This window comes from Lolium perenne, chromosome 3, assembly GCF_019359855.2.
Source record: "Lolium perenne isolate Kyuss_39 chromosome 3, Kyuss_2.0, whole genome shotgun sequence".
Taxonomy (NCBI): domain Eukaryota; kingdom Viridiplantae; phylum Streptophyta; class Magnoliopsida; order Poales; family Poaceae; genus Lolium; species Lolium perenne.
Genome location: NC_067246.2, coordinates 32,644,079 through 32,658,686, shown reverse-complemented (window position 1 = coordinate 32,658,686; position 14,608 = coordinate 32,644,079). Strand labels below are relative to the sequence as shown.

Below are 14,608 nucleotides of genomic sequence, written 5' to 3'. Positions count from 1 at the left end.
TAGCATCAATGTTTTATCCCTAGTGGCAACAGCACAACACAACCTTAGAACTTTCATCCTTGTCCCGGTGTCAATGCAGGCATGAACCCACTATCGAGCATAAGTACTCCCTCTTGGAGTTACAAGCATCTACTTGGCCAGAGCATCTACTAGTAACGGAAAGCATGCAAGATCATAAACAACACGTAGATATAACTTTGATAATCAACATAACAAGTATTCTCTATTCATCGGATCCCAACAAACGCAACATATAGAATTACAGATAGATGATCTTGATCATGTTAGGCAGCTCACAAGATCCGACAATGATAGCACAATGGGGAGAAGACAACCATCTAGCTACTGCTATGGACCCATAGTCCAGGGGTAGACTACTCACACATCACACCGGAGGCGACCATGGCGGCGTAGAGTCCTCCGGGAGATGATTCCCCTCTCCGGCAGGGTGCCGGAGGCGATCTCCTGGATCCCCCGAGATGGGATCGGCGTTGGCGGCGTCTCTGGAAGGTTTTCCGTATCGTGGCTCTCGGTACTGGGGGTTTCGTCACGGAGGCTTTAAGTAGGCGGAAGGGCAAGTCAGGAGGTGGCGCAGGGGGCCCAAACCATAGGCCGGCGCGGCCAGGGGTGGGGCCGCGCCGCCCTAGGGTTTGGCCACCCTGTGGCCCCACTTCGTTTCGTCTTCGGTCTTCTGGAAGCTTCGTGGAAAAATAGGCCCCTGGGCTTTGATTTCGTCCAATTCCGAGAATATTTCCTTACTAGGATTTCTGAAACCAAAAACAGCAGAAACAAAGAATCGGCACTTCGGCATCTTGTTAATAGGTTAGTTCCAGAAAATGCACGAATATGACATAAAGTGTGCATAAAACATGTAGATAACATCAATAATGTGGCATGGAACATAAGAAATTATCGATACGTCGGAGACGTATCAGCCCTCTCGGTGGAATGTCGTCTAATGTCTTGCAAGCATATGAATAAGTTCATAAGAGACCACATACCACGGTACGAGTAAAGAGTACTTGTCAGGAGACGAGGTTGAACAAGGTATAGAGTGATACCGAAGATCAAACCTCGGACAAGTAAAATATCGCGTGACAAAGGGAATTGGTATCGTATGTGAATGGTTCATTCGATCACTAAAGTCATCGTTGAATATGTGGGAGCCATTATGGATCTCCAGATCCCGCTATTGGTTATTGGTCGGAGTGAGTACTCAACCATGTCCGCATAGTTCACGAACCGTAGGGTGACACACTTAAAGTTGGATGTTGAAATGGTAGAACTTGAATATGGAATGGAGTTCGAATATTTGTTCGGAGTCCCGGATGAGATCCCGGACATCACGAGGAGTTCCGGAATGGTCCGGAGAATAAGATTCATATATAGGAAGTCATATTCCAAGTTTGGAAATGATCCGGTGCATTTATGGCAGGTTCTAGAAGATTCTAGAAAAGTCCGGAAGAAATCACCATGGAAAGTAGAGTCCCGGAGGGACTCCACCTTGCATGACCAGCCAACCCTAAAGGGGAGGAGTCCAAGGTGGACTCCCCTAGGGTGGCCGGCCAACCCACCTCAAGGAAAGGTGGGAGTCCCACCTTGGGTAGGACTCCCTCCTTGAGTAGGTTTCCCACATATGGGAGGTTTTAGTGTTGGGGTCTTATTCGAAGACTTGGACTAGAACTCTTGGTGCTTCCACCTATATAATGAGGGGCATAGGAGAGGGGGCTGATCACTTCAAGCCTCAGCCTTGGCCGCACCCCTTAGAGGGCCGGCGCCCAACCCCCCTCTCTCCCCAAACCCTAGCGGTCTCTCTCCTCCACCACATCCCGCACGCTTAAGCGAAGCTCCGCCGGATTTCTCCACCACCACCGACACCACGCCGTCGTGCTGTCGGATTCAAGAGGAGCTACTACTTCCGCTGCCCGCTGGAACGGGGAGGTGGACGTCGTCTTCATCAACAACCGAACGTGTGACCGAGTACGGAGGTGCTGCCCGTTCGTGGCGCCGGAACCGATCGTGATCAAGATCTTCTACGCGCTTTTGCAAGCGGCAAGTGAACGTCTACCGCAGCAACAAGAGCCTCATCTTGTAGGCTTTGGAATCTCTTCAAGGGTGAGACTCGATACCCCCCTCGTTGCTATCATCTTCTAGATTGCATCTTGGCTTGGATTGCGTGTTCGCGGTAGGAAAATTTTTGTTTTCTATGCAACGTTATCCTACACAAACATCATCATATGAATCTCAATCATGTAAGGCAGCTCATGAGATTATTGTATTGAAGTACATAGGAGAGAGATGAACCACATAGCTACCGGTACAGCCCCGAGCCTCGATGGAGAACTACTCCCTCCTCATGGGAGACAGCAGTGTTGATGAAGATGGCGGTGGTGTCGATGGAGAAGCCTTCCGGGGGCACTTCCCCGTCCCGGCGGCGTGCCGGAACAGAGACTCCTGTCCCCCAGATCTTGGCTTCGCGATGGCGGCGGCTCTGGAAGGTTTTCTCTGGTTTCGTCGAACGTGGTAGGGTTTTCGCGACGGAGACCTTAAGTAGGCGGAAGGGCAGCCTCGGAGGGGGCCTGGTGGGCCCACACACTAGGGGGGCGCGGCCCCCCTCTGGCCGCGCCAGGGTGTTGTGTGGGGCCCCCAGGGCTTCCCTCTGGCGGCTCTCGGGTGTTCTGGAAGCTTCGTCCAAAAATAGGATGCTGGGCATTGATTTCGTCCGATTCCGAGAATATTTCCTTACTAGGATTTCTGGAACCAAAAACAGCAGAAAACAGCAACTGGCCCTTCGGCATCTCGTCAATAGGTTAGTTCCGGAAAACGCATAAATATGACATATAATGTGTATAAAACATGTAGATATCATCAATAATGTGGCATGGAACATAAGAAATTATCGATACGTCGGAGACGTATCAATAACCACTTAGAACTTATGCATAAACCCTAACTTGTGCATCACAACTAAACCCTAGACCACCTTTGAAATCCAATCCATGGATTACTTTAGATCATAAGTAGAACCCTGCCATACCTCATGCCTATTTATACTTCAATTTAGTGAAGCTTATGCAAAACCCTAAACCCTTTCACATAGGATCCACTCCACATAGAATATTATGTCCTAACTTGTGTATCATAGATCACAAGTATAAACCAAGCTAGTTATACTTAAGCTTAAATGCTAATTAAGTGAGTAGAGTGAAACCAATATCCAATTCTATTTTTTCTTTTCAAGTAATTTGTTTAGTTGACCAAATAGGAAAATATATCATAATTTGGACCATCACCTTAGCAAGTGAATTAACCATGATGAGCTTTGGATTTATTTTAAGTAATCCAAGCTAAAATTTGCTAAGCAAGCTTATTAAATATAGAGTTTATCCAACCATATTCTTAAACCCTTAGAAACAATTATCCACATAACATCATGACTCAGTTCCATCCTCAATATCATTTATTTTAAACTCTAACCATAATTAAAATAGATATGAACAATAAATATTGTTAAGCACACTAGTTAAACCTAATAATATGTTCACCATGCACATGTTCTAAATTTCAAATCATTTAAACAGATTTGGTTCCTAAATTAAAAAGGAATTGAGATAAATATCTAAAACCATATCTATTTTGAATTACCTCACCGAAAGACCAAATTAATTAAATATTAAATACGTGTTTGAACAACACAACTATGCAGTATGTATAATGATCAAACTCTATTGAAATCCAAATCTTTAAGAACCTGCAAAACAAAACAGAAATCAATTTGAATTCAAATAACAAATTCAAAACATGAAATAAAAATAGAAAAGAGAGAAAAAAAAAAAGGAGGCTCACCTGGCTTACCTGGCTGTGCAGCCCAGCAGCACCCCAGGACCAGCGCCACCTCAATGGCCCAGCTTCAGCCCAGCCCGAGTCCTCGTACCGTTTCACGTTAAAAAGGAGAGTCGTCGTCTTCTTCTTCTTCTCCGAGGCCGACACCACGGCAACGCTAGTAGACGCCGCCCTCGTCGATGATAAGGATGTCCTGGACACTGTAGAAGCTTCTATAACCCCTCCCTATACTCCTCGCGTCTGAGTCTATCCGAAGACATCAAGATTCGCGCCCACACTCAGCTCACCTTCGCCAGTGCATCTCGGCCAGTGCCGCCGGCGAGCCGACGAACCAGACCACCCCTCACTCTATAAAACCACCAGGAGCTCCGCACTGCAACCCTAATCCTTCGCCGCCCATCAATTTCTTCCCAGAACCTCTCTAGCACTCACATTCTTCCTCGACTGGTCGCCGGTGTCGAGCAGGACGCCGTCGATTGAGGTCATCCCAGTCATCCTGGAGGCCATGGCGCAGCTCATTCAACGCGCCTGACCTCGTAGATCATCCTGGAGGAGCAGAGCATCAAGGGGAGCCAGGAGGAGGAGGAATTTTGGCGTTCCCTTTCACTCGGGTTCGCCGGGAAAAGCTCTATCGACGATGTCTCCGTCGACAATCGACGAAGCCGACCACACCTTGAGCTTCAGGGTGATTTTGCACACCTCCTGCACCTATTAGTTCCGAGTTTCGCATCCCATAGCCTCCGATTCGATTCTCGCCGGAGTAAACCGCCGCAGCACCTCTCACCGGAGCTAGTTCCGATGATCCCCTGAGCAAACCACCACCACCAGTAGCTACGCCTTGCTGTGCTCGTTCAGATGCACTTAACCGCGCATCCCGGGAAGCCCTAAATCAGCGGTGCCACCGTGCACTGGCCGGCGACGTTTAAACGCCGATGAGGTCAAAGGCTTTAGTCAACTTTGACTGGGTCGTGCCTGCATGGCAGTCGACGTGTACCTAGGCCCCACTAGTCAGTCTCTGCGGGTATGAGTGAATCAGTATGTTTAGCATTTTCTATTTAATTTAAGAACCAGTAAATAACTGAAACATTGTAGAAATAAATAAAATACATTTCTGCCCAGAAAATATGAATAATATATCAAAATACTCACAAAAATAAACCCTACTCAATAAAAATATAATATAAAAATGTGTGTCAAAATGGAAATTTAATTATTTTAACCTTATTAATTATGCCTTTTCATTTGTTTTAAATACACCTTGAATTTAATAATTAGTTTAGTTTCAAAAATAAATAATATCCAATCAGTAAGTAAATAAAATGTTAATATTGAATTCTTTATCATATTTCGTTAACTAAAATATTAGTAGTATTTCATCAACCCTAATTTGCAAATTACCATTTACTATTTCTTTTAAATAATAACAAAGCAACAAAATAATAAAAGTTAATATTATTTTTGTAATCAAAATTTGTTGATTTACTTAAACTTTTTAGTGAACAAGTTATGACTTTAAAACTTAATAACAATTATAAAACCCTAACTCCTAAATTAAACCCTAAATAGGAATTACCTTAATTATTAAATCTTGTGAAATAGGAATTAAACCCTAAAATGATAAACCATTATTAATTTTATTTAAAACTACTTAACCACATTAACTCTATTACCAATTCTTACTTTAAGAATTGTATCATACTTTAGAAAACCCTAATTCTACTATAAGTAAGGACCTTGATTCGATTATTTTATGTGCTCGTCCTAAATTAGTTCCAATCCTGAAACCCTAGGGGTTTATTCCATGTGATCATATAACCTTCACCTTTACATATAAAATCTTAATAAGAAACAAATGAATGCATGGTTATGATCTACACGGCAACCTCTGATCTTTTACATTTTACATTGTGGTTTTCGTACTCGGTATCGATTGGCTGCTGGAGGGATCGGCGCTCCACGGCACGGAGCGAAAGGGCCGGCGGCCCTTCACGGCAAAAAGTTGGTGGGTACGAGGACGATGATATCTGGTGGCTTCACATGGAGGCAGGGTCTCAACTTTAGTCGGTAGTTTTGGTTGTATCTAGGATGATGTGGTGTCTCATATCCTTTCTGTTTTATCTTTTGTCTGCTTCGTAAGAGGTTTTGCCTTACTACTTTCTATCGGTTTGGTCAAGCGTGGCTTTATTCATATAGCGGAGCGAAAACCTATTCGAGGAAATTCATATTTTAACTCACCAGAAGCAACATGTGACTAAGTGGTTATACCCTCGTCCGATAGTGGCGGTTAAAATCTAGGTTTGGCTATACATCTATGCACCAAAGAGTGTTTAGGGTTTAGGAAGTGTTTAGATGCATCTAAATTTAAATAAACTTGCAACATATTTTTTTAGATAGAGATGTATTATTATATTTCTAAGAGGAGGAGCGCTTTCCAGAGTGGACGAATCAAGAGTTGCCATATGACAATCTAATTCAATGGCAGTAGGCATTGCCCTTCAATAACAAAATCGAATGGCTCACAACTCGTTCGCTCCCTATTCTAAGATTCAAACCTTAACCTTCAAAAAAAAAAGATTCAAACATTCGATCCTTATATTGTTGATCTTGAAGGTCCACCACACTACGGTCTTCAGTAAAAACCCCTGCGGTCTTCAGTAAAACCCCTGTATAGAAGTCTACGTTTTGGTGTACGCCGTAACGCCGACGTTTCTAATAAATACCTTGTCTTGACCAAATGATACCGCGCGTGCCCAAAAAATTACGCCCTATAAATACACCCTTCCAAAGTGCGAGCAAACAACTATTGCGGCACAAGATGGAGATACGCTCGGTGTGCACAGCCTCCATCATCGTCCTGCTATTATCGCTTTCCAGCTTCCTGAAGCCGTCCGCCGGCGCCGCCCCCAGTGCCCAGCTCCTGACGTGGATGTGCAACAACGGCACGTTCTACGCCCCCAACAGCACCTACCAGTCCAACGCCCGCAGCCTCCTCGCGTCCCTCGCCGCCAACGCCTCCCGCTCACTCTTCTCCGCCGGCGCCGTCGGCGCCAGCCCCGACACGGTGTGGGGCCTCGCGCTCTGCCGCGGCGACGACACCAACGGCACCGACTGCGCGTCCTCCTGCCTGTCCCTGGCGCCGGACGTGGCGTTCGGCAGCAGGTGCATGGGCGTCAAGGACGTGACCGTCTTCTACGACCGCTGCACCGTCCGCTTCTCCTTCCGGGACTTCCTGGCGAGCCGGGACAACGGGCAGGTGCAGACGTCAGCCAGCCAGGACACCGTCACCCGCGACGGCGACGCCCGCAGGTTCGACGGGCTGGTGGTGAGCTTCGTCGGCGCTCTCTCCGACTGGGCCGCGTTCAACACCACGTCGAGGTTCGCCACCGGCATCATGGTCTCCGACCAGGGTTTCCCGACCACCAGCAACGACGTGGTGCACAACATCAACGGGCTCGTGCAGTGCACGCCGGACCAGGCGCCGGCCCAGTGCCGCGAGTGCCTCCAGGGGCTCATCGACGATATGCCGGCGGTCTTCAACGGCAACGTTGGAGGTAAAGTCCTCGCCGTATGGTGCTACCTCAGGTTCAAGACTAGTGAGTTCTTCGACGGCACCCCCATGCTAAAGCTCGTCGCCCCGCAGCTCCAGCCACCTCCGTCTACAGACTTCACACCAGGTATCTGGAATATGTACTCTCTCCGTTTACAAAAAGATAAGGAGTATCTTAACAAATAGTCAAATACTGTTTTTTCTAAGCATCAGCCGTCTACTTATTTCTTAAATATCAGTTGATGGTAATGGCTATGCGATCGCGCTCTGATTCGATTCGTCCATGTGTACGGTCATTTGTTTCACGACACGGAGCTAAGCTCTAGCATGAGCCTCCATCGAGTGAGACTTTAGCTGTTATCAGTCAACTGCTCTCTAGATGCTTCTCAAATACTGATAAAGTTGAAATATATCTTTTTGTAGACACAAGGAGTACATCTGAAACCCAAGTTTGGGTCAATAGGGAGTGAGCATAAAAATCATAGGAAGTTCCAAAATCTATTACTTAGACAAGACAACTTACAGTACGATCAATCTTTGTGATTTCTACTACGCAGCTCGCAAACTTTCCTAAATAATTCTCAAAATTTGAAACAATTATTTTCTAGTAATAAATACCTTCATTCACCTGATTTTCATTTTTGTATTTCTTTAGAATTCCAGAATACAATTTTTGGACGTTTTTTTCAAACTTGAGTCCAAACGTACCTTGTCCAAGACAATGATTTTCGCCGTTGGTAGCTATCCATATCAAATGTTTTATAGGTAAGTTCATTATAGAACACTGGATATTTTGTATTTTCTGAGTCTCCAGTCACAAACTATGAATATTAATAAAAGAATTCATACAAATTTACAAGTGCCAATATACAAAAAAGCATTCACAAATTAATCCATCTAAAAAACTGAGTGCATATTTCATTGATACACTGAAATAGTTTGTTAGTTTAAATTATTTGCAAAAATAGAGAAGCTTGACTCGACAATATCATGTAGTTTACGACAAATGAAGTATTGTTCATTATGTAATTAAAGACGACCGAAGGAACTTTAATTACTAGTTTTAATACTCGATCCGGTTTCTTTTAATTAACTTGGATTTAGTATAACATTGTACTAAAAATCAAGTCAACTAAAAGGGATCAAAAGGAATATTGTATGTCTAGATTAAAGACGAAAAAACATTTCTCATGCCGAAGTCGACTTCTAACAAGTGCTACTTCATGAGTTAAACTAAGTGCATATTCCATTGATAAACTGAAATAGTTCGTTAGCATATATTATTGGTAAAAATAGAGAAGTTTGACTAGACAATACTATCATGAAGTATTTTACAACAAATGAAGTACTGTTGGTCATTATATGTCGACCCAAGGAGCTTTAGTTTTGCTTTAATACTTTAAAGACGACATATTTCTCAGGTCTAAGTCAACTTCTAAAAAGTGCAACTGCACAAATGATCTGCTTGAAAAAAGGAAAACACTCTATTTCCTTCGGAGGTTGCGTCGCACGCAGCCTCCGGGTTCGTGGCCGTTCGATGCGTTCAGATAGTTCCATCCCATGACATCTTTTTCCTGGGCCCCACCAACTCCACTGCCTTATCTGCTCGCATCGCATCACTTTTGTTCGTCCCTGTCCTCGCACTTGCTCCCGTGATTGCTCCCAAATCAACCGCCCCACCGCTGATGCTCCGGACGCAGGGAGCATGAGGAGGAGCCGCGGCGCAGCCTGATCGGTGAGGACGCGGCCTCGCTGGAGGAGTCGGGGCCCGGCGTTTTTGGGGGCTGCGAGCGTGGCGGTGGATTTTCATAGGCTGCAGCGGCGGTTCCGGGTGGGGTGAAGATGGAGGCCGTCAGCGCAGCCGGGCGCCCGCCATCTTAGGAGATGGGGGCCGCGGCGGAGCCAGATGCTCTAGTCCCCTCGGCGCTCGCCGTTGCCGGGGATAGAGGCCGTGCCGAAGGCCCGTAAGGCCAGCTCCCTCGGCGCCCACCGTCACCAGTGATGGAGGCCATGGGTGCTGTGTATGCCGATGGCCGGTGTTGCTTGCCAAGAGCATTTGTGTTGTCAGACAAGACGATTGGTGCTGCTAGGCAACGCCGACGATACCGTCCACCGGCAATGGCGGTGCTTTCGATGGGGTCGGGTGGTGTTTCTAGTGGAGACGGGCGATGCTACCACCGGCGACGGCGGTTGCTGCGACCGGCGGCAGCGGTGCTGCAAGCCGGGCCAACGGGTGCTACAACCGGCGGCGGCGGAGGATGCTGCGACTGGTGGTGGCGGTGCTGCAAGCCGGGCTAGTGCGTGGTACCACCGGCGGCGGCGGAGGTTGCTGCGACCGGTGGCGGCGGTGCTGCAAGCCGAGCCAGCGCGTGCTACCGACGGCGGCGGTGGAGGTTGCTGCTACCGGTGGCGGCGGTGCTGCAAGCCGGGCCAGCGGGTGCTACCACCGGCGGTGGTGGAGGTTGTTGCGACCTGTGGTGGTGGTGCTGCAAGCCGGGCCAGCAGGTGCTACCACTTGCGGCGGCGGTGCTTCGATCCCGGGCTGCAGTGCTGCAAGGCGGGGCGGCGGTGCTTCCATAGGCAGGCGGCGCTACCATCGGCTGGAGACGGTGTTGCAAGGAGAGGGCGCCGATGCTGCAAGGATGGGAGCTGGTGCTGCAAGGAGAGTGCGTCGATGCTGCAAGGGCGAGTACTTTCGGCGGATTCGGGTGGTGATACCACGGGCGACAGCAGGTGCTGCGAGCCAACAGCCGCGGTGCTGCCTACCTGCTACGGCAGTGCTTCCAGCCGCACTGGGCGGTGCTCCCAGGGCAGTTGGGTAGAGCTCCCACCAGCTAAGGCGGGTGGCATTGCAATCGGTGACATCAATGTTGCAAGTCCATTGGCCGGTGCTTCCAGCGGCGGCGGGTGGTGAAAGGGCAACGTTTGTTGCTAAGGGCGACGGCGATGCTACCACCTCCGACCGGTGTTGCCACCATCTTGTGGCGGAGGTGTTGTAAAGGACAAACGGTAATGTTGCCAACAACCCACGGCGATGCTATCAATAGTGTACTGCAAGAAGCAAGTGAGGTGTTGCCAGCCGGAGTTGGGTTGCTCTCGGCAGTGCACCGGCGATGAGTATTTAACGATGCTTCAATAGTATAAATCTTTTAGTGCAAATATTTTGTGGTTCTGCTACTTTTGTACATTTTTGTTGCGACAAGGATTCCGGATATGTCTCCGATGAGGTCGACGTCCCATGAATTATTTTTATTTACTCCTAGTCGAAATGTTTTTTGCTTCAATAAAACAAAAGTGGGATTTTTGGCTGCGACGAAACAAAGCCTGAAGGAGTCGCAGCTCTCTTTCTATTTTAGTCGAACCATTTTTTGCTTCATTGAAGTAAAAGCGGGACTTTTTTTTGCTGCGATGAAACAAGGTATGAAGAGTCCTCGCAGCTCATCTTCTATTTTAGTCGAACCGTTTTTTGCTTCAATGAAGCAAAAGCGGAATTTTTTTTGCTTCAATGAAGCAAAAGTGGGATTATGAGACAAAACTAGACAGGAAAGTTAATCAAACGGTTCAAAATGGTTTGATCCAATGGTCAGAGACCCGGAGGCTGGGAGATTTGCAGCCTCCGGAGGATCCTCAGCGCTTTCCTTGAAAAAATCCCTAGCTTTTTTAGATAAAGGATACTTTAATACTTAAAAGATTTAAGCGTTGCATCCATCATCTGTTTATCTAAGATGCACACAGCCCATCAAGTTCAAACGAATAAAATAAAAAATAAAAAAGTGTGCATTACAAGCAATCATCATAAAAACTGCAAGTGCATCTAAGCCGATGGAGGTCTAATCCGAAGTTTACGCTGTCATCCACGTTGGATAAGAACATCTCTTGCCGTGTTCTCCAACCGTGTAGAAACCTCCATAAACAGGTCTCGATTGTTCACATGTTGTACAGATGACCAAGAATGTAGCAAAGTTATACACCGGTAGATAACATGCATAAGAGGAAAAAAATATCATTGAAAACCTTATCATTTTTGCATAGCCATAGCGACCAAATAAGTATTTTAATCCTTTCATCCAATCCATTTAGCCCATTGTCAAAAATATTAGCAATGCTACATGGCGGGTACAAGGTAGAACCTACTTAGATGACTGGCCATATTGGTTTAACCAATTTGCATTGAAAGAACAAGTGTTTGTTAGTCTCATCATGATGAAAGAATACACACTTTGTATTTCCGTGTCAATTACATTTCACAAGGTTGTTCTTGGCGAGGATTATTCCTCTACGAAGATGCCATCCAGAAACCTTAGTCTTTAGCGGTATCTTTATTTTCCAACAAAAAAATTATCAGCTGATACGTACGTCCGATTGGAGTAATGCTCTGTACATGGAATCAACCGATTGGAGTAATGCTCTATACATGGAATCTACCGATTGGAGTAATGCTCTATACATGGAATCTACCGAATTTACCACTCTCATGTAGATTTCAACAAGTATAATAGAGCTACGGACATATGGTGCGGGCCTTAATTTTCCTAATTTTGATTGGAGAATTGCAATAACCTGACATTCATAATAGAATTAGAAATTCGGATGCATTATATTTTTTACTCTTACCGATACTCGGTAGTAAAACGAGGTTCAGTGCACCGTGATGCAGCTATTTCAGCATCCAAAAAATGAGAGGTGAAGCTATGCGTTGTTCGGGAAGGAGGGGAGGTGGGAAGCCCAAGATTTATTTGGGTAAAATCTCTTCATATTTGATAACTTTTAGGTAAAATAGTTTTAACTACCCCCATTTGCTCCCACAATACTGGTCCAAAATGCTCCCCCTAGCCCATTGCCCCCAAGCCAATTGGCCGGAACTCCGCTACCGGAGAAAATAATAATAATTGCTTGTGAGGGTCGCTTGCTCAGGCTATCCTTGTGTAATTTACAGGCGGAAACGGAACAGGGTGGCGACAACGTGCAGCAACAGTGTCCGCCGTCATTCTTGGCGCCGCATTTATCCTCGCGTGCATTTCTATGGTTCTCATATGGAGAAATGCGAGAACACAATTTGGTAAGTTGCACCAGCACAACTTTCATGTCTGATCGAGTATGATCGAGACGATCTATCACATGTGATTAATTTGTTTATGTTTCTTTGTTTTCAGCTTACCAAGAAGATGATGGTCCCGCATCACTTCTGTTTGACCTGCCAACGTTAAGGCATGCAACCGACAATTTTGCTGAAGAGAATAAGCTCGGGCATGGCGGCTTTGGCGCGGTATACAAGGTTACATTCACATATACACCCTCTCTCTCCTGGAAAATCTGAACAACATGCACAGAAGAAATATTTTTCTGAAACTGGATGTAGTAAAGATCTATATGGCTATTTATTTACCTAAATTACGATAAAATCAACTAGATAAAAATATAGCTCTGTATATTTTCCAGGGGGTATTACCTCATGGACAGCAAATAGCTGTAAAAAGATTGGACAAAGCTTCAGTGCAAGGTCTAAAGGAGTTGCGAAACGAGCTGCTGTTGGTAGCCAAGCTCCGGCACAACAATCTCACGAAGCTTCTTGGCGTGTGCTTGAAGGGGGCTGAGAAGTTGCTTGTGTACGAGTACCTGGCCAATCGAAGCCTAGACACCTTTCTTTTTGGTACGAAATGCCGAAGTACTCATCAGTTAAATACAATACGTATGTCACAACTAATCAAAATTTGCATGGGCCGGTTTGCAGCACCTGATATTGAGAAGCGTCGGTTGTTGCGCTGGGAGACAAGGTATCATGTAATCTATGGAACCGCAAGAGGTCTTTTGTACCTTCATGAGGACTCGCAGATTAAGATCATACACCGTGATCTCAAGGCCAGCAACATCCTGCTCGACAGCCACATGAATCCCAAAATCTCGGATTTCGGCCTCGCGAGGCTCTTTGACAGGGACAGGCCGAGTACCATCACGAGCCAAGTTGTCGGGACGCTGTAACATACCTATCTATCAATATGCTAAATTACATACTCGTATTTATGAGTTGCTGCTTATTGGTCTATCTATCTCAATCGATTAATTCGTACGTAGTACTACATGCCTAGCTCTAGCTGAGAATTATATAGGATGTTGACATTATTTTCTGGGTGTGTGGCAGAGGATACATGGCGCCGGAGTATGCAGTTCTGGGTCACCTTTCAGTCAAGACAGACGTATACAGCTTCGGTGTCCTGGTCCTGGAGATCGTTACAGGAAGGAAAAACACTGACCTGTTTGGGGAATCGGCGGTCGAGGAGCCCAGTACGCTGCTCAGCTATGTAAAAATACGAGATTATTCACCGCAGTGGCACTTGTTCTGTTCCAAATTATAAGAAGTTTTTTAGTAGTACACGTGATCATGTCACCCTTGTTATCTGCAGGTATGGGATCAGTGGCTGAAGGGAACAGCGCTGGAGACGATGGACCCGTTGTTGGACTGCGAGGTCGCGGAGGAGAACGAGGCGCTCAAGTGCATCCATCTGGGCCTCCTCTGCGTGCAGGAGAACCCGGCGGACCGGCCGACGATGCTGGACGTCCTCGTGATGCTGCACGGCCATGAGTCCAGCTTCGAGGCGCCGTCGAAGCCGGCCTTCACATATGCGTACGGGGACCAAAGCTCCCTCGACGACACCGTCTCCGGGTCAGACCGAAGAGCAGGCGATCAAGTTGTGTCGTCTGTCAACGGGATGTCAGTTTCAGAGTTCCAGCCTAGATAGAGAGATGTGTGCATCATGCATGGTCAGTTCCGGTGTAGCGCAGTGGACAGGCGCCGTGCAATGGAGTAGAAGAACGCGCGCTTCCCCGGCGCGCTTCCCCGGCTTGCGCAGCCGAACTTCAAATTCTCAACTCGTATAACAGACTAAAACTTATTTCGATTGATTTCAGGGACTGGGGTAGGTTCTACTCCCTCTGTACAGTTTTATAACACGTTTTGACATTTTATAGGTTAACTAGCAAAAGTGCCCGTGCGTTGCTACGGCTGAACAAATTTAGACATATATGCGAATAAGAAATTTGGCTTTTGAATTTGCGAAAACAGAAAAAAAAAGTCCAGAAACTCACCAATCTCACACTTTCACAAATATGGATTGCACTTGTAAATTTTGAATAACATAATCATGGCGAAACCACCAGCTGTAAGATTTGAAATAGTTAATACCAACATAGTAATATTATTCTATATCTGATGGAAGTGGT

The 14,608-nt window shown here is 46.3% G+C and overlaps 1 protein-coding gene across 2 annotated transcripts; it reads left to right on the top strand.

The window, feature by feature from the left end:
- The first annotated feature begins 6,647 nt into the window (after nucleotides 1-6,647).
- On the top strand, nucleotides 6,648-14,336 carry LOC127340802 (cysteine-rich receptor-like protein kinase 10). Of its 2 annotated transcripts, none has more exons than XM_051366545.2 (7): nucleotides 6,648-7,517; nucleotides 12,327-12,449; nucleotides 12,544-12,665; nucleotides 12,830-13,040; nucleotides 13,122-13,365; nucleotides 13,530-13,689; nucleotides 13,792-14,336. In XM_051366545.2, the coding sequence occupies exons 1-7, from the start codon at nucleotides 6,659-6,661 to the stop codon at nucleotides 14,125-14,127; spliced, it is 2,055 nt and encodes a 684-aa protein (XP_051222505.1). In that variant the 5' UTR covers nucleotides 6,648-6,658; the 3' UTR covers nucleotides 14,128-14,336. The 2 variants fall into 2 exon arrangements, with proteins under 2 accessions (XP_051222505.1, XP_051222506.1); XM_051366546.2 differs by having other exon boundaries at nucleotides 13,530-13,672; nucleotides 13,792-14,115.
- The last annotated feature ends 272 nt before the right edge of the window (nucleotides 14,337-14,608 follow it).

Excerpts from the sequence above, each read along its gene's own strand:
- LOC127340802 (XM_051366545.2), top strand. The coding sequence starts at position 6,659 with ATGGAGATACGCTCGGTGTGCACAGCCTCCATCATCGTCCTGCTATTA. Across the intron at positions 12,450-12,543 it reads AAATGCGAGAACACAATTTG|CTTACCAAGAAGATGATGGT; the intron begins GTAAGTTGCACC and ends CTTTGTTTTCAG. Across the intron at positions 13,041-13,121 it reads CCTAGACACCTTTCTTTTTG|CACCTGATATTGAGAAGCGT; the intron begins GTACGAAATGCC and ends GCCGGTTTGCAG.